The 25637-nt window shown below is 46.2% G+C and overlaps 1 protein-coding gene across 4 annotated transcripts in view; it reads left to right on the top strand.

Moving 5' to 3' along the window:
• The first annotated feature begins 828 nt into the window (after positions 1 to 828).
• The window catches only part of EFNB1 (ephrin B1), a 66459-nt gene continuing 41650 nt past the window's right edge, over positions 829 to 25637 (top strand). For all 4 annotated transcript variants that reach the window (XM_033138014.1, XM_033138012.1, XM_033138013.1 and 1 more), the window contains exon 1: positions 829 to 1165. In XM_033138014.1, the coding sequence (XP_032993905.1) occupies positions 1020 to 1165 (146 nt within the window). In that variant the 5' untranslated portion in view covers positions 829 to 1019. The remainder of the gene's footprint in view (positions 1166 to 25637) is intronic.

Raw genomic sequence — 25637 nt, forward strand, 5'->3', positions numbered from 1 at the left:
GGCAGGCTGCTACATCTGTCGAAGCATCTTGGTGCCGCTGCCATGCCTACCTTGCAGGGCAAGCCTGTTGGGAGCAGGGGAAATGTTCCCTCCTTTATGGTTGGAAGTTGTTTTAAAATTGTTTTATTTAATATTGTGTTTTAATGTTGCAGTCTCCTCTGGGACCATGAGAGAGAAGGGTGGGCAGTAAATAAATTAACAATACATCAATAAAATATGAAATCTTTTAAACATTTTATCAATATTAATATATTCATAAATGCTTAGTATAGACACTATTATTGTTTAATAACAATATATTGACACCAATAATATAATCTATAATAAAACAATAATATATAATAATCATAATATAATAAAACAATAGATATCAAAATTAATTAGTATTATTATATTAATCCCAATGACATAATACCACTAATAAACTCGGCTCCCTCCCTTCCCGTTATCCCTCGCTGGTCAAGCTCCTGTGAGAGCAGCAGCAGCAATCAGGACTCGCAGTAGGAATAGGTCTCCTCGTGAGCCGGCCCGTGCAGCGCGCGAGGAAGCGCCGTCGCGGCAGAAGCGGTAGCAGCAACAGCAGGCGCGGGATCAGTCCCCGGGAGCGTCTGCCGCGGCCGCGCCTCCCCGAGCTGGGCGTGGTCTCCCGCTCCTCCCTCCTTCTCCTGCAGCCGTCACTCACGGCAGGACCCGTTCTCCGCCGCGCCGCCATTGGCCGCCGCACCGGGGCTGTCCTCGGTGACCGCCTGCTCGCGGGTGTAGAGCGCGGCTAGGGGTGCGCGGCGCGCCAGTCGGGGTTTGGCGGCCGGAGAGTGCGTGGTTGGAGCGCAGCGAGGAGGGATTGCTTAGCCTGGCCGGAGGAAGAGGAATCGCAGCCGGCTATGGGAGCTGCCTGAAGCCGCCGCAGGAGGCGCCGTGGAGGATCGGGGATTTACTTTTCGCCCGTGGTGTGGATTTAACAGGGGGAGTCGGAAGCGCAGGCGCCGGAAAGCCGGCGGCGGAGGCGGCGGAGGAGGAGGATGGGCCGCCCGGAGGGGACCCACGACGGCCGCCGCCTCCTCTGCCGTCGGCTGCTGCTGGGACTGCTGCTCGCCCTGTGCCGCCTGGCGCCGCCACTGCTGGCCAAGAGCCTCGAGCCCGTCGCCTGGAGCGCCGCCAACCCAAAGTACGTGCAGCCTCGACGGGGACGGAGGGCGGGCTGGGGAGGCTGCCGGCCGAGGCCGGAGCGGGGAGCACCGGCTGCATCTTCCAGTCCCAACTCGGGAGCGGCTCCATCGGGCACTTCTGTCCAGGAATCCCTTCTGCCGGGGCTGTGTTGGACAGGGCGGGCGCTGGAGTCCCCTTCTCCCCTCCCCGCGTTGTTTCTGCTGCGCCCTTGACCGGCCTCGGAGGGCGAAGCGGGCGATCCCGCTCGTCTGAAAGGCGTCGGCGTGTCCCGAGTCCGGTTTCGTTTTTTTTTTTTCCCCGGGGAGGAGAAAGGACACCTGAGTGGGTGGTTGCGTTTCCCTCTTAATTTTTTAACCCCCTCCCCAATTTTCATTTATTGTCTTGGGGGAGAATAGCACTTCTTTGTTGCTGAAATAGAAAACCGAGTGAGCCCGAATTGCGTGTGTGTTCTTTAAAAATGTATTTTTAATTGGATTTTCAATCGCGTAATGAGCAAACAGGAAATATCAAGGCAGCACTGTCCAGATTGTGGAAGACAAAGGAGTCTCCTGGTGTGTGTTGGAAGGGGGGGGGCGCCTCCTCTTTTCCATCTATTTTTTCTTTGCCAGTCGGAGATTCTTTCTCTTAATAGGCGACGGATTAATTCTTTCCCCTCCAAGGACTTGTCTAACTTTCACCCCTGTTAAATGCTTCACTCAGGGAACACCTTCTTCACCCATTTATCTCCACTTTACAACTAGGATTCTTGAGTTGAATGGTACCCCCAAGGGTCACCCAGTCCAACCCCCTGTGATGCAGGGGTCAAATTGGGTGACGGGGTCTTTTGTTGCAGGAAAGTGGATTTTGACTTGGCGTTGTATGTGTGCGTGCAGGGAGAGGTTGGAATGGGGCAGAGAGCTGAGTTAAAGGTGTGTGTGTGGGGGGGCCTAAGTGCCACACTCTTAAGGTGTTTGAGAGTTTTCGTAAGGGACCTGCTTCCTTCCTTCCCCCTTGGCTTCTCTGTTTGGGCCCTGAGCACTTCGCCTGGGGGGGGGGGAGTGTCATCTCAGGTTTCACCCAAACTGGATGCTGGCGCCCACTCTTGGGTGTGGCTGGGAAGGTAGTTGTTCCTGGTGAATGCTGTTGAATAGGGCGTCCGAAATTGACCCACTCTGATAATGGAAATTGACCCACTGCAAATGGAAATTGACCCATGCATATTTCTTCCTCCCCTCGTCTGGCACCAAGCGACCCCTGGGGCCAGGTTTATCCCCTGCCCCTCTGTGGTTTGTGGGGCTACCCCTAAACCTGGCTTGTCAAGAGTCGCTGAACCCCAAAATCCAGACTTCGGGTTTTCAGTGAGTCAAAGCAAAAAAGAGTATTACTGGCGGCGCCCTGGAAAAACCACTGAGACACCCAGGAATAGATGGTAAACATTGGTGCCAGCGAAGTGTTGATTTGTCCAGCAGGCCTTCTGCATGCCGCCTTGGCAGGCCTCTGTCTGTCAGACCGAACTGCAGAAATGTTTGCCAGGTGTTTGCAGACACAAAGTATCACCCACTTCTCTCTACTGGGCTGTGGGGTTTCCTGAGTTTGACTTTGCAGAAAGTCTCACTAAGTGCCAGGTTTCCAGTCTTCCCGGTTCTCCTCTTCCCCAATTAATATTAACCTGAGATACCTATTGTACTAGCTTGTGCTGGGCAAGGAGGACAGGTTTTGGATTCAGCCCTTCCTCTTCTCCCTCATCAAAATGCAAATTGGAACCTTCCTGGGGCAGAGACTTGTCTGTCCCCACAATACAATATTCCATGGAGTGTCCTGCACATGGCAGCATAATGAAGCAATACTTTAATAGTGGCAAGAAACATCCTTGGATGTAGAAAAAAGTGTGTGGGTCCTCCGTCCATGTGTTATTTATTTTTTTACTTATTTCGTAAAAATTATACACTGCTCAATTGTAAAAAAGAAAAGAAAAAAAGATCCTCAAAGCGGCTTATTACAAAAAAGATAACAAAATTATCTCTGAGTAAAAAGGAGGAAGATAGTTTAAGACTGATGAAAAGTCGAAATAACAATAAAACAGATTAAAATTCCCACCAACTTTCTAAACATCTCGGGAGGCTTGACGATACAGTAATGTTTTTGACAGGCACCGAAAACAGGACAGCGGAGGATAGGCAGGGTGTTCCGAAGTGTAGGTGCTGCCATGTTAAATCTAATAATGTTAATAATAATATACCTGTATGTGGTCAGGCAGCTTGATTTCCAAAAAGCAAAGTGGTTTCCTAAAACGATCACTGAGAAAAATTACCAACAACAATGCAAGACATACAAAAAATTCAAAGTGATAATGATAGAAAGTGCGTCTTTTTGCACCAACGTTAATGGAAGTTAAGTGGGGGGTGGGGTGGCCCAGCAACTTGGGAGCGCTTAAAAAAGCTGGGCTGTTGCTTATCTTTATATTGCTGTCAATAGCTTTGATAATGTAGCAGTACGAAATAAATAAATAAATAAATAACATTGTTTCTGGGTTCTTTTAAGTCCACTGTTGGGACCTCACATTTTTCCTTTCTATTAAAATAATTTGCAGTGCAATTTCAGGGTTGTGCAAAAGAAATGTTAGCAATGGCAGATGTTTCTTTCCAAACAGTCCTCTCAACTGGGAGAGTATATAAAAAAAAGTCCTCTGAGAGATGTTTAGATTCCCTGTTCGAGTGCTAATTATCCGGGGAAGTTTGGAGACTGATTTCATCAGGATGTTTTGGGAGCGGCTATCCTTTATCTTATAAGTCTGTTTATCTCTTTTAGGGTGGAGGGAAAAAAAAAATCAAGGGTGAACTAACCCTTTGGAGTGCACCCCCACTTTGTCCGTCAGGGAACAAACCCCAGAAGTTGGAGGGAGGGAGAGATGACCGGGGGGGGGGTTTGTCATATTCTTTTCAAGTCACATAATTGGGAAAGGACCCCCTTTCTCCAGCCTCCAAAATCATTATTAGTATTTATTAAATTCATTAGCTGCAACTTTTCTCTGAGCGCGACAAAAAGAATTATTCTGCATCAAGTTGTTGGAAGACATATTTGTATATCCCTGAAAAAAGGGAAACTTTTTGATGAAAGAGCCTGAAATCTTCACGCTTCTTGCAGGGGAGGGGTCTCTGTTGGGGAGTGGAGGGGTTTTTTTTTCTTTGCGGGTAGGTATGCGTCTTTAGATACAACTGGACCAATGTGAGTCTTGAAGTTTCGAAACCTTTTTGTGGGATGATTGGTCACCGCTTCCAAATAAAAAGGGATAGCATGCCAAATTACAGCTAGAAAGTGTTTGTATGGCGGGAGACCTTCCCTGCCAAGTATTTTATTGTCTTTATTTATTCTTACAACATAAGATCATAAGAAGAGCTTGCTGGATCAGGCTAAATGGCACACCTATTCCAGCATCCTGTTATCAGTGTCGCCTGCCAGATTTCCATTATGAGAAGCTTGCAAGCAGAATTCGAACACAAGAGCAACTCTCCCCTCCTGCGGTATCCAGCAACTGGGATTCAGAATTGTTGCTGCCCCCTGACCATGGAGGCACAGCTTAGCCATCGTGGCTAGTGTAGCCATTGATAGCTGTGTCCTCTATGAATTTGTCTCACCCTTTTTTTCAAAACCATCTAGGTTCGTGGCCATCACTGCCTCCTGTGCCAAGCGAGTCCCACAATTTAACTAAGAAGTTCTTTCTTTTATCTGTCCTGAATCTTCCTGCATTCAGCTTCACTGGGCATCCATGAGTTCCAGGTGTTATTTGCACTTTCTCCAGATCATGCATAATTTTACAAACTTCCATCAGTATTGAACAATCCCCCCCCCCCCGCACTCCCCGAAGCACCAAATGATTTGATTTTAAGTCATTTTTAAAACAAAGGTATTGTTCGGTAAATGTATTCGGAGGCCTATGACTTTTGCATGCTTTTGGACTAGATTGCCCTTGAAACCCCTTCCAACGCTGCAATTCTAGGATTATTCTATGTTCTGTCAATGTTGCATATGTAATAAAACAAGACCAGGTTGATTGAAAAGTCGGGGTTTTCTAGCCTGTTCGACTCTCTCGGAATGAGGGTTGTCGGTTTGTCCAGTTAATATGAAGTCCCAGAGTTTCGGGATCTGGTTCTCAAAGCAAGCCTGCATTTAGGGTCCCCCAACAGATGGAGAACTTTATGCCTTGATCATTTAGGTTGGTGGCCATCACTGCCTCCTGGAGGAGGGAGTTCCATAAGTTTAACTATGCACTTAAAAGAAGCACCACTTCCTTTTCTGTCTGCTGAATTTTTCAGCATTCAGTTTTGTTGGACATCCCATGAGGAATGTGTTAGGCCAGAGGAAGGAAAACTTTCCGCTAGCCGTTTTCTCCATGCCAGGCATAATTCTTTAAATTTCAGTCATGTCACCTTTCCCCCCTCTACGCTTAAAAAAAATCCCAAATTCTACAACTTCTCTTCGCAGGGGAGCCGCTCCATCCCTCTACGGTCATTTTGGTTTCCCCTTCTCTGAAACTTTCCGAACTCCGCAAGTATACTTTTAGAAGCGAGGTGGCTGGAACTGTACTCAGTGGTTCAATTCCTTTGGCACGTTGCATTCACCATGCTTTCCCACTTTTGGATTTGGGGTGGCTGGAGGATGTCGCAGGAGCAGTCAGTGGTTGTCTTGCAGCGCAGGTCAGCAAGGGAGAGAATACCTTGAAGGGGAGTATCCTACCCTTCTGTGTGGTTGGAGATTTTGTTAAGTTCCCAGCAAAAAAATATGGCCAGAGACTTCAGCTGAGGAAGTGTTTGTATTAAAAGCGAACTGCTTACGTTTTAAAGACCAGCTTTTCCTCACTTGTTGCGCTGTAAAGCTCAGTCTCCACCCCCCCCCACTCTTTTTGTTTGTTTGTTCTGGAGCTTCCTCTGTGAAAACCCGCTGTTTGAAGCTGAATTGGATCAAACAGCAATTCGGGTTTTCTGTGGATTGCTGTTTGCTCTGATTGAGCTTTCAAAGAGCGGGTTTTCACAGCAAAAGCTCTGGAGAAAACAAAAAGCATTGAAGTGCGGACTGTGCGTGGAAAATGTGAGGGAAAGGAAGTGCGGATAAGCCTGGAGTTTGGATCCCCCCCCTTTCCCAGATGCCTTGAGAAGACCGTCATGAAAACATGGGGGGTTGGGCTAGATGACCCTTGGGGGTCCCTTCAAACTCTGCAATTCTATAATTCTATGGAGGTTTGTTTATTGTAAAGCTTTCCATTTTATTCTATAAAAAAGAGAACAGTTATAACGACAGGTAAAGATTGACAGACAAAAAAGAGAAGCTATAAAATAGGCACATAGAATGAGGCTGGTTGCACTTGGGTGAAAATAACAATGTCCAATTAAAGAATATCAGCTTTATCTGATTATTCCAGATTTGCCAGGCTTGTGATAAGGGTTGTTTAGGAAATGATGCTTCTGTTGTATATGTCGTAAAGAAATGCCAAATCATGCAAAAAAAAGCCTGGAGGTTCTAGCCCTTGTTGAAATACCAAATTATGTGCATTTTTCTTCACTATAGCTCTATTACAGAGCAAGTGCTAGTTACCAAGCGTCCAGTATTAAGATTTTGGGCTGCTTTCCATAGAGTTGTAATGACCGTTTAAGCAGCCAAGATCATATATAAAAACTGTTCTGTTCGTACTGGTATCATCGAAAATACAGTAATCAGTAGCATTCATTCTAGACAACAGATAAGCAGCTTCTTTAGTAATATTGATCACTTCTGTCAAAATCAAATTCCAAAAACCTTGCACTAACTTGCTTTCATTGGCAGTTTTTAAGCAGAGTTTGGATGGTTGTCTGTAGGAGATTCTTTAGCTGTGCGATTTGTGCATTGCCAGGGTTGGACTAGATTACCCCCGGGGGTCCCTTCCAACCCTTTGATTCTGTGCTGCATTTCAGGAGATTCTCTGGAGCACATAATGGTGGTTCTGCCTTCTCTGTCCCCACCTAACTGGCCTCCACAATTGCTGTGATTTAATATTTGTTTTCAGAACAAATTGCCTATATCCTTTGAAAAGAAAAACAAGAAGTGTGGAGTTTTCCAACCCGGTAGAAATGGTGTTGCACTTTGTGGTGTTGAGAAAATCACTTGAAATGGTTCAAAATTTCATATGATTTAACAGAATGTAGAAAAGATTGATACTAACACCTTAAATAATCTATTTCTAACGTAACCAGCAGACGGAAAACCAGAAGTTTTATCCTTTTATCTTTAATGTTTCTTATCTCTCTGTTCTTTTCTTCTTTTTCTCCTTTTCCTTTCTTGTTCCTGTCTTTTCATGTCCCCTTTCTCTCTCTATCATCTCTTTCTTGTCTTTTTGATTCTCTGTTCCAAATAGTATTTTATTGTATTGTGAAAACTGTAATAAAAATCATTTTAAAAAATGAAATCGTTTCAAATTTCTGTGCACTACTGCCTCCACTTTTCTTTTCCTCGCTCCGACATAACTTCCGCTACTCTAAAACAGTAGTTTATAACTATCTGAATGCCACCCAAGGCAGGATTGTGGGAGAGCTTTTAGCTTTTCTTAAAACATCCCTTTAGCTAACATTCTTGAGTTAAATATCTGATGGAAGGAACAAACACCACTTTACCAGATTTTACTACCTGTTTTAAATCTTTAGTTTTATAGAATCGTAGAATTGTAGAGTTGGAAGGGGACATCCAGCATTGCTTCTAGGTAAGCAGACAATCATTTATTTTGTATTTTTACTAGAGATATAATGGAATCAAGAGCTCTCTGCCTTTTCATCATGTTTAAACATTTCTTTCTTTCTAGTTGCAGGGCAAAGATGTCTCGAATAATTCGTGAAATGCTTATGATTCGTTCTGCATTTTAAATTCGCTATTGATTCCTGATCGTCTTCTGGAATTTTCCTTCCAGGAAAAGTCCATGTATATATGCACATGTCTGTGAGTGTGACAGACAGACAGACAGACAGACGCTGGTCTGGTTTTAATTTTATCCCCTCGTGCCTGAAGGGGGAAGTCTGCGTAGCAAATATCTTTCCGGGGAAAGGAGAACAATGGCCTTGCTTTGGTGATTTCAGTCATCCTTTTTTTTTTTTGCAATGCCAGACGTCCAGGGTTGCTCGATTTGGGGTAACGGGGTAACATCTCGGAGCCAAGGGGTGAAATTTTGTGGCAAAGTCATAAGGACGTATGAAGAACCTGCTGGATAAGGCCAAGGGTCCATCCTTCCATTCCGGCATCCTGTCCACACAGAGGCCAACCAGATGTCTCTTGCAGAAAACAAGCAAGCAAGGATCTGAGCACAAGATTCCTCTTTCCTCCTGCAGTTTCCACCAGCTGATATCCAGAAGGTACCTGCGATTGGAGGCAGAGCATAGCCACTCTGGCTAGTAGCCATTGATAGTCTTCTCCTCCATGAATTTGTGCAACCGTCTTTTAAAACCATCCCGGTTGGTGGCCATCGCTGCCTCCTGGGGGAGCAAATTCTATAGTTTGCACTGAGTGAAAAAGGACTTTCTTTCATCTGCCCTGAATCTTCCAACATTCAGATTCACCGAATGCCCACAAATTCCAGTATTAGACAGGAAGGAAAACTTCTCCCTCTCCACTTTCTCCATGCCCTGCATAATTTTTGAAACATCTGTCCTGTTACCTTTTACTCACCTTTTCTCTAAACTGTAAAGCCCCAATCACAGCAACTTTTCCTCATAGGGGAGATACTCCGTCCCCTTTGCTTGTTTGATTTTTCTGAAACTTTTTCATCTCTGCAATACCGTTTTTGAGGTGAGCAGAACTGTGCACAGGATGTTCCAAATGAGGACAGACCATAGGTTGTTGTTTTTTTAAAATATATATATATATATATATATATGATGTGTGTGGCATTTTTGTTTTTATCTCCTTTCCTAAGGATCGTTCTCAAAAGCCCTTCACTGTTTTGCATCGGGTAAATGTTGATCCACATGGGCTTCCACGTGTCCCTTCCTAGAAGTAAAGACTCCAAACAAAGAATAGGTTTCAGGCTGGTTCAGAAAAGGGCAACTGTGAAATGATCAAGGGGATGGAGCGACTCACCCAGGAAGAAAGGTTGCAGCATTCGTGACTGTGAAAACTGTGGAACTCCGTCCCACAGGAGGCAGTGATGGCCACAAAATGGGATGGCTTTAAAAGAGGATTGGGCAAATTCGTGGAGGAGAAGAGGGTTATTGATGGCAGCTAGCCACAATGGCTATGCTCTGCCTCCTGAGTCAGCAATGCTTCCAGTTGCTGGAAACCACAGGAGAGAGGACTCTTGTGCTCGGGTCCTGTTATTTCCCGCAGGGATTGTTCCCCACCTGACTGGCCTCACTATTCACAAAAATTCAAAGTCCCTTCTTGCCATTTTAGTCAGTAAGCATGGTGTATTCAATTAGGCACGGCATGGAGAAAATCTGTCTGGCCACTGTGAGAACAGGATACTGTCTCGGATGGGCCCCTTGCCTGATCCAATCAGCCTCATCCTGTGTCCTTACGGAAACCTCAGGAGGGGGAGTTCATTTGTACTCAAATCCTCCTTGCAGGTTTCCCAGCAAACGGCTTATGGTCTGCCACTGTGAGAACAGGATGCTGGGCTGCATGGGATCTCATTGTGTGCTTACAAGGCCTGATGCTTCTGAATGGCAGTTGCTGGAAACTGCGCAGGGGGAGAGTGGCTCCCTTGCTTGTACTTGCTGGTTTCACCCTGGTTCATCTGGCTGGCCTCTAAGAGACCAGGATGCCTCCCTCATCCAGCAGCCATGACGGCCTCTCGTTTCCTCTGGTGCTGAGAGGAGCGTGCAGGGCTTCATGTCGGCTTTGCTCCACTTTAGAAAAGAGGCTAGTGGAGGAGGAGCTGGACAGGAGCCAAGGATCGGGCCTGGGATCGGGGAAAGGGAAGGCTGTAGTTGTTGTTTCACCTGAGGCATCAGGTGTGCCTAGGCCATACCATTGTCAGGTTGTAGGCGGAGGGTTGGGTGGGATCACGGGATTGGCTGCTCCCCCTATATCCCTGTATATGGGCTCCCCTCGTGCTGAATCTGTAATGCTGTGGTGCGATTATTGAAAGAAGCGAGGCCTTGTCAGCATAGAAGCAGAATTTTAGGGGTGGAGGGGACCCTGAGGGTCATCCAGCCCAACCCCCTACAGTGAAGGAATCACAGCTAAAGAATCCCCAACAGGCGGCCACCCGACCTTTCCTCATATAGGGAGACAAGAGACAGCAGGGCCTTAAAGTTTCTGCCTCCAGGTTGAGGTGTTGCAGCCTGGGGAAACCATTATTATATTATTACATTACATTACATTTCATTTTGTTTTCATTTCATTTATTCAGAGCATTTTCATCCCCTCCCGTCAGCCAAAAAGGCTCACAGAGCAGCTTCAATGAAAAATGAAAATGAGACAGTCTCTGCCCATGGACGCTAAGAATCTTACAAACAAACAAACAAACAAACAAACAAAACACAGCACGCAAGGAAAAAAGGGACGAGGAGGGACCAGAAATACCAGAGCTCAGACAGCAGTTTCTGAACTGTTGTTGCTGCAGTGGGCAGCTGCCACATTTCAGGGGCTGATGGGTCTGCATTTTTGACAGAAATGATGGAATGAGCCTTCTCCCCATCTCTCCCACTGAGGCAGCCTGGTGTAAGGGCAACTCAAAGTGATTTACAATATTTTAAGCAAAAACAACAACAACCCAACCACTCCACCCCACGTACATACATACATACATACATGATAACCAGCATTTGTATTTGTGTGTGAGTGTGTGTGTGTGTGTGTGTATATATGTATAGGTGTGTGTGTGTGTGAGAGAGAGAGAGACAGAGAAAGAAAGGTGTGTCTTTAACCTTTTTAAAAAAACCTATGTTAAAACATCCGACCCACGCAAAAAGGCAATAGATGATTAAAAGCCAAGGCGTGGCAAAATAGGAATTTTTTGCCTGGCACCTAAAGATGAGTAATGGTGGCGCCAGGCAAGCCAAAATAAACTTGGCTGTGATTCCTGAATTTTTTGGAGGGTGGGGCGGGGAAACAGGGGTTGGACTAGATGGCCCTTGGATCCCCTTCCCCATTCTTTCCATTCGCCAGTTGTATTGCAAGCTACTTGAGTAGCCACAGTGTACCTTCCATGTGCAGGAAAATTCTATCTCTAAGTGCCATGAGCTTGGAAGCTGGCAAGTGGTTGGGGGGTGGGATTCTTCCTTATTTCCTTATTCCTCCTGTCTGCTGTGGAAAGTAGAATATTGTGGGCTGGATGGATTTTTGCTTCCATCCGAAGTTCTTGAGCAATCATGGAGGGCTGATATACAGTGGAGTGGACTCCCTCAGAAGATGGTGGATTGCCATTCCTTGGAGGCAGGACAGCTCTACCTGTGAAGGGATTATTGAGCTGTGATTCCATGCCTTGCAGGAGTTGGGCCAGATAGGTCTCTTAGGCTGCCTTCCAACTCTTAAAGTTCTGCAACCTGCTTCCTCCTCCCGTTTGTGGTTGCTGAGCATCCCGCACCTCCTGCCGACCAGTAGCCTGAGGGCGGATAACTGAGCTCACTCAGGACTGAGGACAGATTTGCTCTCGGCAGTTTGCCAGAGGCCCTTGACAAAAGTCTATTTACAGTAACGGGCACAACCCTGATCAGCTGAATGCTGTTGGTGCACGATATCTCAATGGGCAACCAGAGTTGGGAAGCTGCCCAGCTTGGCTTTTTATAGATGATGAGGACAAGAGAGAGCCCCCCTTTATGTCAGTAAGCCCCTTCCCCCATGTGTTGATGCAGAATTAAGAGCCTCCCATTCCCTGCAAGGTGCTCCTTAATCATGGTTGCGTATAGTACAGTTGGAAGGGATCCCAAGGGTCATCTAGCCCAACCCCTGACAGGTGGCTATCCAACCTCTGTTGGATGGGGCAACTCCCCTGTGAGGAAAGGTTGCAGAGTTTGGGACTTTTTGGTTTAGAGAAAAGGTGAGGAAAAGAGAGGGCATGATGGAAGTTTATAAAATGGCGCGTTGCCTGGAGAAAGCAGAGAGAGAAAAACATTTTCCTCGCTCTCTCATAACTCAAGAACTCAGTGGGGACATCCCACGAAGCTGAACGTTGGAAGATTCGGGACAGATAAGACAAAGCACTTATTCACACATAAACTATGGAACTCACTCCCACAATAGGCAGTGATGGCCGCCAACTTGGATGCCTTTAAGAGAAGATGAGAGAAATTCCTGGAGGAGGGGGCTGTTGATGGCTACTAGCCAGGATAATGGCCATGCTCTGCCTCCACAGCTGGAAGCAGCTGTGCTTCTGAATCTCAGTTGCTGGAGACCATAGGAGGGGAGACAGCTCTTGCGCTCAAATCCTGCTTGGGGGTTTTCCATTAGGACAACTGGCTGGCCACTGCAAGACCAGGATGCTGGACTAGGTGGGCCCCTTTTGGCCAGATCCAGCAGGCTCTTCTTTTTACTTTTCTCTGTTTAATATCTGTAGGAAAGGAGGCTGAGAAAGGGAGGCATGTAATGGCAGGAAGAGATTGAGTTCCATATATTTTTATTAACAAATCACCTTCTTTTGTTCTTGCGCTCAAACCCATAATGGGCATCTGGTCAGCCACTGTGGGAACAGGATACTGGGCTAGATGGGCCATTGGTCTGATCCAGCAGAGCTGTTCTGATGCTCTCTGCTCCTGCCGGGTCCTGTGCTGCCTTTGCAAGCCCTTCTGAACATTTGCATTCTCCTTTCTCGCTCTGCAAAGCTGCCCTCTCTGCCTGGGCCTCAAAGAGGCAGGGCTGCGAGAGAAGTGCTTGGTGCGCTCTCCCTTCCCTTTGATTAAAAACATGGTCTCTTAAGCAAGCGGCCCCTGAAATGGCTGAGACAGGGCAAGTGTGTGTGTGGGGGGGGGGGAGGTGCAGGAGTGGGAGCGATTGGTCTTCACTTGGAACAGGAGGGCAGTTTGCAAATGTCCGTGCTAATTAAAAGAAAGAGTGTGCAATTGCCTGCAGGCCTGGCTGCAAACTCGGGCTTTGCTTTTGTGAGGAGTGCGATTCCTTTGTTTAGTTTTGCCACCAACATGATCTTGGTCTCCCGCGAGAGGGAAGCAGGGAGTCCATTTCAGGCCCAGGAGAGAAGCGTGTTTTTAAGATGTTGCTCACTCTGTGTATGCCCAGATGATTTCTTTCTTTCTTTCTTTCTTTCTTTCTTTCTTTCTTTCTTTCTTTCTTTCTTTCTCTTCGGAGCAAGGTCTGCCTCCCAGCTAAGGGAGCTTGATAGCTGTACGTCAGGAAAGGAATTGAAAATAAAACTACCGGTAACCTAATTCCATTAGACAAATCTCTTGGTGCCAACCACACTTGCAATATACTGTGTACGGTTCTGGTTGCCTCACTTGAAAAAGGATAGTGCATGGTTGGAAAAGGGCAACCAAAATTATTAAGGGGACGGAGCAACTCCGCTGTGAAGAAAGGTTGCCGCATTTGGGATTTTTGTAGCCTAGAGAGAAGGCAAGTAAGTGGTGACACGCCTGGCATGGAGAAAGTGGGTAGGGAAAAGTTCTTCTCCCTCTCACAGAACACCAGAATTCATTGACATCCCATGAAGCTGAATGTTGGAAGATAAAAAGGATTTCTTCACTTAGCATGGCACTCTCTCCCACGGGAGACAATGATGGCCACCACCTTGGGTGACTTTAAAAGAGGATTGGACAAATTCAAGGAGGAGAGCAGAGCGTTATTGGTGGCTACTAGCCAGGATACCTACGTTCTGCCTGCACTGTTGGAGGCAGCAGCAAATGCTGCTGAAAGCCACAAGAGCAGAGAGTGAATCTTGTGCTCAAATCCTGCTTGCGGGTTTTGCACGAGAGGCATCTGTTTGGCCACTGTGAGAACAGGACACTGGAGTAGGTGGGTCACTTGCCTGATCCAGCAAGCTCTCATGTACAAACTTGTCTTAGCCTCCCCCAGGCCAAGACTTGGCCCTGCAGAAATAGCTTGACCAGAGGTCACCGAAAGGCACACAGATGCCTCACCTGTCAGCGAGGCAGCACTGAAAAGCTGCCCTTAACTCAGAAGTCCCCATAATTTGCTTATGCTCCCGAAAATGTGCAAGCAGCTAAAAGTGTTGGGGGGAAAGTGTGATCCTGGAGGCTGGCTTCTCTTTTCCTAAGAGAATCTTAGAATTATTGAGTTGGAAGGGACTCCAAAGGACCTTTTAGTCCAAACCCCTGCAATTCAGCAATCACAGCTAAAGGAATCCCTGACAGATGATCACCTGGCCTCTGTTTAAAAAATCTCCAATGACAGAGAGTCCAGTATTTTCCAAGGGACTGTCTTCCACTGTGGAAAAGCCCTTACCTTCAGAAAGTTTTTTCCTAGCGTTCAGTTGGAATCTCCATTCTTGTTTTTGAATCTGGGACCTCCCATCCGATGCTTCAGAAAACAAGCTTGTTCCATCTTCAGTTGGCTTATACAGTGGTACCTTGGGTTACATACACTTCAGGTTACATACTCCGCTAACCCAGAAATAACGCTTCAGGTTAAGAACTTTGCTTCAGGATAAGAACAGAAATCGTGCTCTGGCGGCGCAGCGGCAGTGGGAGGCCCCATTAGCTAAAGTGGTGCTTCAGGTTAAGAACAGTTTCAGGTTAACAACGGACCTCCGGAACGAATTAAGCACGTAACCAGAGGTACCACTGTATCTACAGCTTATGTCCAGGCTGTCTGAAAGACTGTATTCCTGCATATGACTCTGCCTGGGCTTTGATATCTTTGGAGGAGGCCCTTCTCTCAGTCCCACCACCCTCAACTTGGTGGTGACGCAGGAGGGGGCCTTCTTGGTGGTGGCTCCTCTCAGACAACTTAGGAACTCCCTCCCCAGAGAAGCCAGACTGGCTCCTTCTTTGCTATCCTTCTCCCAGCAGGTGAAAAACAGGCTGCTTGGGGACTGGCTGCTTTAGTGAAAGGGCTGGTGCTGTGCTGCTTTTATTGCGATTATATGTTTTTAATATTTAGATGCAATATGATTTATTAGAAATTATATATGTCATTTTAATTATATTAAAGTGTTTTTAAATTATTGCTTCTCCTTCCCTATGTTTTTAGCTATTCTTATTTTATTTGTAAGTCGCCTTGAGTTCCTTTCAGGAAAAAGGGCAGGGGATAAAGAAATAGATGGTAAATGGTGGTTGTGATGATGGTAACACCTCTAAGTTCTTCTCTGAGCTAAAGTTCTGAAATTGTATGATATTGGCTATCTGTAATCCTAACGACTCCTCTACAGGGTAGGACACGGTGTCTGGGCTATTGAAATGAATATGCATCTGGTTCAAACCGCCCCCCCCCAAAACTCCAGCTTTCAGAGTCCTTTTTTTGTCTGCCAGTAAAATATATCTGGAAGGAAGAAATGGGAGACTGAACCAGTAACTTGAAAGAAACCTCACCCAATTAAAAATGGAAGAACCCCCTCCCCCCGCAAAGGGTAAAAAGCATAAAATTACTTTTGTTACAAAAAATATATATGCAGTTACAGTGATTCACAGGAAATGCAATAAAGGTTGTATCTCTGTGTAAGTGTTGCCAAATACTTCAAAGTAGGCAGGCGCACTTAGGGTGAGTGTCAGTGAAATGATCTTGGAGGCGAAGTCCAGGATAAAACCAGTTATAGATTTCCTACCCAGCTGTGATAGGTGGGGGGGGGGGCGGGAGAGAAAGTTCAGAAACCCCTAATCCGATCTGTGAGTTACTGTGCACAGTACTGGGCAACTCACCTCAAAAAGGATCATAGAATTGCGGAGTTTGAGGGGAACCCAAGGCTCATCTAGTCTAACCCCCTGCAATGTAGGAATTGCAACTGCACGGCCGAGTTGGAGAAGGTTCAGAAAAGGGCAGCCGAGATGATCAAGGGGTTGGAGTGATGCCCTGATGAAGAAAGATTGCAGCGTTTGGGGACTTTTCAGTTCAGAGGAAAAGCGGGGAAGTGGCAATATGGCGGCAGTTTATAAAATTATTCACGGGCTGGAGAAAGTTGGAGAGAGAGAAATGTTTTATTCCTCTCATGACGCCAGAACTTGTGGACATCCAGCGAAACTGAATGTTGGCAGATTCAGGACGGATAAAAGAAATTCTTCCTTAGTTACGCTCCTGCAGGAGGGTAGTGACGGCCACCGACTTGGATGGCTTTAAAAGAGGATTAGACAAATTCATGGAGGAGGAGAGGGCTATCAATAGCTCCAGTGGCTGTGCTCTGCCTCCAAAGATGGAGACAGCATTCCCCCCCCCCCCAGGTATTGTTGGAAACCCCAGGAGGGGAGAGTGCTGCTGTGTTCAAGTCCTGCTTGTTGGTTTCTCATTAAGGGCATCTGTCTGGTTAGGTGCTGTGAGATGAAGGCGCTAGCCAAGATAGGCCTTTGGCCTGATTCAGCAGGCTCTAAATCCGAGGGCATTTCCCCAGACCCATTGTGTTAGACGCTGCAAGTATCTCAGGCATCTCCACCTGCCTTCCAGCCCCCCTACCTGAATACTGGCATGTTGTAATTTGAACTGTTTTTCCACAAGGGGTTGCCAGTCTGCTGTGGCCCTGCTCTTTGCTGGGGCCTGCTGCTGGCATCCCCATATACTTTCCGGGATCCCCTCCAGCCCCTGTAGAGCGTCCCTGATCCATTCCTGCCTTCAGACTCTTTCTCTCTGAGCAGGACTTTGGTTCCAGAGAATAATTATTGCAGATCATTTCCCCCTTTAACAGGGTCCTGCTGGATTGCTTAGTCTGCTGAATGCATTGCTCCTTCTCCCCTCTCAATTTCTGAAGCCTTTCTCATTCCAGCAATTATTTTTTTCCCCACCCAACGGGATCGTATTTCTGCTCTAAGAGCTTTAAACCCCCTGAAAAGAAAAGGCTCTAGAATTGTTGCACAGAATCAAATAATTTTAGGGTTGGAAACAACACCCAAGGGTCATCTAGTCCAACCAACTGCAAACAACGAAATGTTAGGCAGAACCTTCTGAGGGCAATCACCATTGGGCAGTGGAACAGGCTCCTTTGGAAGGTGGTGCGCCTTCCTTCGCTGGAAGTTATTAAGTTGGCTACCTGTCATGGATGCTTTCGTTGAGATTTCTGCATTGCAGGGGAGTGGAGTTAGATGACCATTGCAGGTTACCTTCCAACTCTATAGTTCTACATTCTACGTTAGGGTGGTCCACGTTTTCGTGACAACTAGGCCACAAGAGTACTTTCATCACAGACCCTGCGGGCCGCACACTGCCTTGTTGCACCATGACGGTGCTGGAGAGCGGCCAGAATTTGACACCCCCCCCCAACCCTCCCACCTTCTTTCCAAAGCCCAGAGCCTGCCCCACTTACCAGGCTTTGGGAAGGCAGCTTGAAGGAAGGGGGGGGGGCGTCAAATGTTGCAGAAGGCTGCACGCCGGACCACCCTGATTTACATGGTTTGGGCAATTCTCCCCCGAGACCCACCAGAATTATGTTTTGCCCTGCGAGCCTAGATCTGCCTCTGCACTCTGAGCACCCCCAATCCCAGCTGTCAAGGCTGGCAGGGTGGTGTGTTTTCTGCAAAGGGTCTCCTCTCTCTCACCTCCCTGCCCCCCAGCTCTGGGTGATGGATTGGCCCTTGAAAAGGGGGCCCTCCCACATTCCACCCCATTGAAAAGGGCTTGACAAGTAATGAACTCCCTTTCCTTTTCAGAGGCTCTGTGCTTGTGTGACCTCTTTTCTTTGTCTATGAGGCAAGTGTGATTGGATGAGGCCCGCTCCCTCTTCCTTCCTCCAGCCACTCCAGGTGCTGCTGCCCTCCCTCCCCAAAACCTGGAGATAATAGGGCAACTCCCGGTCCCCTTTATTTGATGGGCGCAAACTCCCTGGTGCCTAGGGGTCGTTAGGGAAGGAATTGAAAATAAAGCTTCCAGTATCGCAATGCCGTATTACACAAATCTTTGGTGCGTTTGGAATATACTGTGTACGGTTTTGGTCACGTTGCCTCCAAAAGGATATTTGGAAAAGTTTCAGGAAAGGGCGACCAAAACTGTCAAGGGGACGGAGTGACTCTCCTGTGACAGACAGCCACCCAACCTCTGCATAAAAACTTCCAAAAAAAGAAGAGTTGCAGTGCATGAAGAAAGGTTGCATTGTTTGGGACTTTTTAGTTTAGAGGGCATATGAGTAAGAGGCAAACATGATAGAGGCTTATGAAATTATCCAAGACCTGGAGAAAGTGGACATCCAACAAAGCTGAATGTTGAGAGATTCAGGAGAGTTAGAAAGAAAAGACTTCTTAGTTAAACTGTGGAACTCACTTCTGCAGGAGTTCACGATGGCCTCAGACTTGGATGGCTTTAAAGCAGGATTAAACTTCACGGGGGAGAGGGCTATTAATTTCTGTTGGCCACAGTGGCTACACTCTGCCTCCGCAGTTGGAGGCAGGAATGCTTCTGAATACTCGATAATTCTGAATATCCTTAACACGCCATTTTCAGAATGGTTTTACCTTCAAGAAAGTTCTTCTCGTTTAGTCTGAACCTCCTTTATTTTAACTTGAAGCCATTGGTTTGGGTCCTCTTGCATCAGAAAACAAGCTGGAAGGGACCCCCGAGGGTCATCTTAGTCCAATGCTTTGCAATGCAGGAATCACAGCTTAACTGTTCCTCCTAAGTCTTGGTTTCCAGACCCTTGATCATCTTGGTTGTCTTTTGCTGCACACGATCAACCTTGCCAACGTGCTTCTTGAATATCCCTCTTGTAACTTGAACCAATGGATTCCTAGTTACAAGAAAGGAAATTCCAACTGTACACCAGGGAGAACTTTCTGACAGTAAGAGCTGCTCGACAGTGGAATGGACTCCGTTGGGAGGTTGTGGACTCCTCTTCCTTGGAAGATTTAAAGCAGAGGTTGGGTGACCATCTTGTCAAGGATGCTTTAATTGAGATTCCTGCAGGGAGTTGGACTAAATGACCTTCAGGGCCCTTCCAACTCTACAATTCTACAATACTTAGAATTCTGTGGTGCCCGGAACCAGCACTCCCAGTGGGGTCTGATCAAAGCAGTATAGAGTAGTGCTGTGATTTTTCTTGATCGCGACACTTGAGTTAATGCAGCCTGTAATTGCATGAGCCTTTTTTTAAAATGTTGACTCATGTTAAGCCTGTGGTCTCCCAAGACCTCATCTTCCTTTTTACATTTCCTGCTGTAAAGCCGGGTGCCCCCCATATTTTGGCACCTGATTATTCATGCCTGAGTGCAGAACCTGGCATTTGCCCCTATTGAAATTACCACATTTTCCCATGTATAAGACGCCCCCGATGTATAAGACGCCCCCTATTTTTGGGTGCTCCAAATTAAGAAAACACCTCTGAGCACTACCCGTGTATAAGATGAGCCCCAATTTCAAACCTATTTTTTTGGTTTTAAAAAACAACAACCCTAGTTTCTACACGGAAATATACGGTAATTGGGTGAGCTGTAGCCCAGTTCTCCGGTCTGGGACTCCTTTGCTCCATTTGGTCTTGGGAGTTCCCTGTGGGTCATTCTGACCTGGGTATCTCCACTTAGAAATTTATCCCCACATTGCTTATGCTGAATCTGCAACTCTCTGATTTGCTTAATGAATGTTTCGTGCCAGTACAAGCCTGGAATTCGCTTTGAGCGTTGCACATGGCCAATGAGTCACTTATTTTAGAATGAGGAATAAAAATTGGAAACTACATTGAAGCAGGAGGAGGCTGGCTCAGCTCAATGCATCAGCAAGCAGCCTTTTCTTTGAGGAGCTCCAGATCCCAGGGGAGGGTCATTTGCACTAAGGGCCCCCAAGAGTGGGTTTGGGCCCAGGTGAATTCCCCCCACCAGGCCCCCCAACAAGTGCAGACCAGCTAAAAACCCTTATGTGGGATTTGTATTGATGTGCAAGCCCCCACTCCAAGCAACAATGCCCTGCTTATTATACAAATGAAACATGGAATAGGAAAAGAAAACAATTAACCTGAAAGTGCATATAAAAATATAAACGTTTAAAAGAAACCTTTTTGTTGTCTTTGGTTTTTTTTTTTAGCAATAGATTTGTGATGATCCATGTTAAGCATTGGAAAGGCATTAAAAAGTTCTCTAAATTGGCTCCATATTCCGCGTGACAGCACTTCAGATATTTGAAGGTGGCTCTCATATTCCCTCTCTGCCAACTCTTCCCCAGGAGAAACATGTCCAACTCACTCATTCATGGAGTCATAGAATTGGATGGGGCCAAAAGAGTCATCCCCCTACAATGCAGAACCCACAGATAACCATTCCTCATAGGGCTTGGCTTGCAGAACCTTGATCGTCATGGTTGCCCTCTGCACACTTTCCAGCTTATCAATATCCTTCTTGTTTTAACACTGTAAGTATTTGCACATGGATGTCTGTATTTGCTTGGAACTGTTTGGAACCTCTCCAAATGATTTTGGTTTGCGTTGGTTAGGAGAGAACTGTGTTAACCTCTAATTTCTGCTGTCTCTCTGAGGGCGAGTCCTGTCTTTGTCTTTTACAAACTCAGCAATCCCATTTTCCTGTTCCCTGGAGATCTGCTGAACCCACTCAGGTAGAAAGGACGTCTGAGGTTTAAAAATAGACCCCACAGAGGTGGAGGCAGGTTAGAGACCTCTCCTGCTGAAACTGAGCAGATGCAGTGGGAGCCAATAATAGCTCTCATCGTCGTGATTGCCAATTAAACGTATTCCTTTCCATAAAATTTAAGCCCCGCTTGATTGCAGAAAACCTCAAAGCAGTTTGCAAAAAGACTAAAAAATCAATAGGATGATTGGTAAAAATGGTTGAAACATTCAATTAAACTAAAAAACACACATCAGGTAACAGGGTAAGGTTTGTCTTAAACAAAAAATGTTTTTAGCAGACGTTGAAAAGTGTACAGTGAAGTTGCCTGCCTGATATCAATAGGCAGGGAGTTCCAAAGTTTGGCTGCTTCCACACTAGAATATTGCTTTATTATTACCATTACTATTATTACTATTACTATTAATACCAGTTTGGGATTCAAGATAAAATAGAAAAATCTCAAAATGCAGGAAATTACATTAAAATGTAATTCCACACTAATAGAAATTAAAATGATATTGAGAAAGATGCATTAAAAACATGGGCAACAACAATAGAAACAGTAAATGGTATAGTGAAGGCGCCTACACCACAGTGTAGGTGGCAGCACAATAAAAGAGTTGAGTTCTTACAAATGCAGAATGGGGATTATGTGGTACCTGTAAAGGACTGCAGCAGTTGTGTGGGCTCCTGTGGGGTAAGGCAATCTCACAGGTAAATCGGTCCTAAATTATTAAGGGCTTTGTATATAGGCAGCGACCATTTTATGCATGTCCAATTGATAAGCAATCACACACTTGTTGCTGCCGACAAGGAAGTGGACCGAAAATGGGATGGGGCGGAACACGTGTGTGTGTGTGTGTGTGTGTGTGTGTGTGTGTGTGGCTTATGTGTCTTCCTGCTGATGCGCACTGGGGTCAGGAACAGAACCCCCATGCATAATGGTCGCCACCTGTACCACTTGAACTCATCCTAGTAGCAAATGGAGAACCAGTGCAGATCTTTTGAGTACTGTATAGGGATTATACATACAACAAGGCCTTGCAGCAACTGGGCTGCAGAATCCTGCTCTGGCTGCAGCTTCTGGATCCAGCACAACAGATGCCCCACTGAGAGCCCATTGCAGTACAGTGGTACTTCTGGTTACGGACTGGATCCGTTCCGGCGGCCCGGCCGTATCCCAAAAAGTCTGTAACCAGAGGCGCCCTTCTCACGCACGCACGCACGGCGAAACCTGGAAGTATACACTTCCGGGTTTGCCACGTTTGCAACCTGAAGTTTACGTATCCAGAGGGATACCTAAGCAGAGGTATTCCAGTCTTGAAGGAGCTGATTTTAAAGGGAATGTAAGGATCTTAGCTAAGGGCCAGCAGCGGCGCCTGCAAGGACCGGAAGGAGCCTCTTGCTCGCTTGGGGATCAGGTTTTTGCAAACGGCAGGCTCAGAATGGTCACGGCCTCCACTTCACAAGGCCTCTCCTGGGAAATGGTTGCCATGGAGAAAATCCTCCCAGTTCACGGCTGCGACAGAAGGCTGGGTTTGTTGACATGCAAAGTTGTTTTCTGTGTGGTGGTGGACATTTTGGGAAACCTCTTTTCTCTCTTTCTCCCTCCTTTCTTTCTCTTTCTCTTTGTCTCCCACTTTCTCTCCCCCCCTCCCTTCCCTCCCTCCCCCCCCTCCCTCTGGTTGAATCCAGCCCAGGAAGCATTTGAAACTAAACTTTGGAACTCTCTCCCACAGGAGGCAGGGGTGACCACCAATTTGTAGGGCTTTAAAAGAGGATTAGGAAATTTCGTGGGGGGAAATTTGTGCTCTGCCCCCATGGTCAGAGGCAGTAAATGCTTTCAAATACCAGTTGCTAATATCTAGATTCCTAGAGGTTTTGGCTACTGTAAGAACAGGATGCCGGACTAGATGGGGGAAATGGGCAAGAGACCTGAGCTCTAAGTGCCCCATATATTTAATAGCATTGATTTGAGGAACGCTGTCTGTAACTCATGTGGATGGACTTTTTGCAGTGCCTTTATTTCCCACCTTTTTTCCTCCCAAGGAGCTCATGGGGGTATACATAGTTCTCGCCCTACAACAGCTCCTTGATGAAGGTTAGGCAGAGAAAGGCAGTGATTCGGCCCCTAAGGTCAGTCACCCAAGTGAGCTTCACGGCTGAGTGGGGATTTGAACCCTGGTCTTTCCCAGGTCCTAGTCCAATGCTTTAACCACTACAACACACTGGCTGAAAATGTGGTTGCCCAGATGTGAGGATTTCCAAAAAGAAAAACCTCAAGAGAATGCAGAATGCCCTGAGGTTTTTGCCTGCTTCCTTCCTTAAATTCGGCTACACGGGGAGACCGAATAGTCCGCAATAACGCCCTGAAACAAAGTGCTTTTAAAATTTATTGCATGTTTTTATTTCTTACACATATATTGAGGCACATGGTTACTCAGTGCCTCCATAGAATTCTAGAATTGTAGAGTCAGAAGGGATTCCCCAAGGACCATGTGGCCTAACCCCCTGCAGTGCAGGAATCACAGCTCAAGAATCCCTGACAGGTGGCTATCAGGGTTCAGCATTGCAGATGGGGAGAGTGATTCACTATCCGGACAGTCCACTTCATGAGCCTTCAAAGTCGTTTGCTGTTTTTCCCTTTGACCGTCCTTTAATCTGTATTTATGGCTGGATTTATTGAGCTTTTGAATGGTTGCAGGTGCAGCGACTGTTGCCTTACAGAGGTTATAGGAATACTTGCTTGTTTTATTTTGAAGTGTGAGAGTCAGTTTTAAAATCTGTTGCTGGTCACTAAAAGGAAAGAAAGAAAGAAAGAAAGAAATCCCCTATAGCTGAATGGGCAGCCCCTTGGTTGGATCACATAAATCACATATAAAGAACTTTGATTTTTCTTTTCCCTTCCCTTGTGTGTATTTTTGATTGTAAGCCTGTTTTGATGGTATGTAAGGCCCCCTGGGAGCCTACTTGGCTGAAGAGTGGGGCACAAATGCTGTAAGTAACAAGAATTGGAGAGCTGGAAGGAGATCCCAAGGGTCATCCAGACCAACACCCTTCCAGCCAGGAATCACAGCTAACATAAGGCAAGCCTTGCTGGATCAGGTCACTGGGCCATCTAGTCTAGCATCCTGTTCTCACACTTATCCCTGTGCGAAGCCCACAAGCAGGACCTGAGTGAAGAGCCCTTTCCCTCCTCTTGTGGCTTCCAGCAACTGGTACTTAGAAGCATTGCTGCCTCCAACAGTGGAGGCTGAGCACAGTCATCATTATTATTATTATTATTATTATTATTATTATTATTATTATTATTAGTACCCCGCCCATCTGGCTGGATCTCCCCAGCCACTCTGGGCGGCTTCCAACAGAAATCAAATACAGCAAGAAATCAAATGGACAGCAGCCATCAGTAGCCCTCTCCTCCGTCCTCTTTGCTGCTGAATCACAGTTTTGACTCATGTTAAGGTTTTTGGTCTACCAGAAGACCCACAAATCCTTTTCATATGGAGTGATGTCAAGCCAGGCACCCCCAGTGAATGAATGAATGAAGCAAGCAATAAATGAAACCTGGTAGCCGAACATGACTCCCCACAGATCAAGCCAAGTGGCTGGGAGGGGTTGATGGCACACCCAGATATGAATTGCAAATTGCTTGATGCTATCATGTGGTCATGTTGCTGTAGCTGCGATACCTGCAAGGTAGGGGGTTGGACTAGATGACCCTTGGGGTCCCTTCCACATGTAGAACCCTATGATACTGTCACATGATCACAAATCACAGTGAGTGAAATGAAAGATGTACAGGAGGCTGAAATCTGAAGCCACGGGTGCATTGCCAAAAAAATTTGATTGTATGAATAATCTTTGCTAAGTGAAAAAGGCTGTATTTATTTCCTTGCCAGTTCAGCATATCCTTGAGGAATCAAGCCGTTTTCTGCTGCAGGAGAAAGGTTTTTTTTTTTTGCAACTGGGGATGCCTGGCCACCCTCCAGGAGGACAGGTGACCCCTGTTTTCTGAGGGAGCTGAGTATGAATTTATAGGTGTTCTGGGAAGGCCAAAACGGTGACTGGATCAGCAGCTTGTGTGCCTCCTGCCTGTCTCTGCCAAAACAAACAAGAAAGTTTTTAGCCTCCTCCAGAGTTCCCAACACTTGCTTGGGGAGACAGAGGGAAGAGCAGCTAGGAAATCTGGATATTTGTAGTCCTCTCTGGTAAGAACCTGCCACTTACGATGTGTCACTTCACTGTTGCTAAGGTTTCCATGCACCTGAGCTGTGTGCAAAACCCAGAACCAACTTTCCTGGCTTCTTGTGAACCTGCACTTTGGGTGGCTTTAACCTCCAAGTCCTTAAAGGGTCCTGTGTACAGTTCTGGTCCCTCCAGTTTAAGAACCATAGAATTGTGGAGGGACGCCAAGAGTCATCTAGTCCAACACTCTTCATTGCAGGATTCACAGCTAAAGAATCTCTGACAGGTGGCCACCCAACTTCTGCTTAGAAGGACAAGCTGCAAGGTGGGTAGAGGAAGGAGACAGTGTTAGAAACTCAGATACATAAACTAATCACCAAATGCCATCTTAAGCCTAAGTTACGGTCACTACAATGGAATGTCTAGGCACCATTTCCCCCCTGATGAAAATTCTTCTTTCATTTATATATCGGTTTATATGCTTTACAAAAAAATCTCAAAGCAGTTTACAACACATTAAAACATCAAACAAAATGATCTAGAATGAAACAAATTCAAGCTTCAAGGAGCGTATTTGAGATCCTTCTATAAGTGACAATTTGCTTTCCTTTATTTATTAATTTATATAGTTGCTCCATTGCAGAAGTACTCTAGGAAGATAGTGTGGTGTAGTGATTAGATTTTGGACTATGA

This window comes from Lacerta agilis, chromosome Z (genome assembly GCF_009819535.1).
Source record: "Lacerta agilis isolate rLacAgi1 chromosome Z, rLacAgi1.pri, whole genome shotgun sequence".
NCBI lineage: Eukaryota > Metazoa > Chordata > Lepidosauria > Squamata > Lacertidae > Lacerta > Lacerta agilis.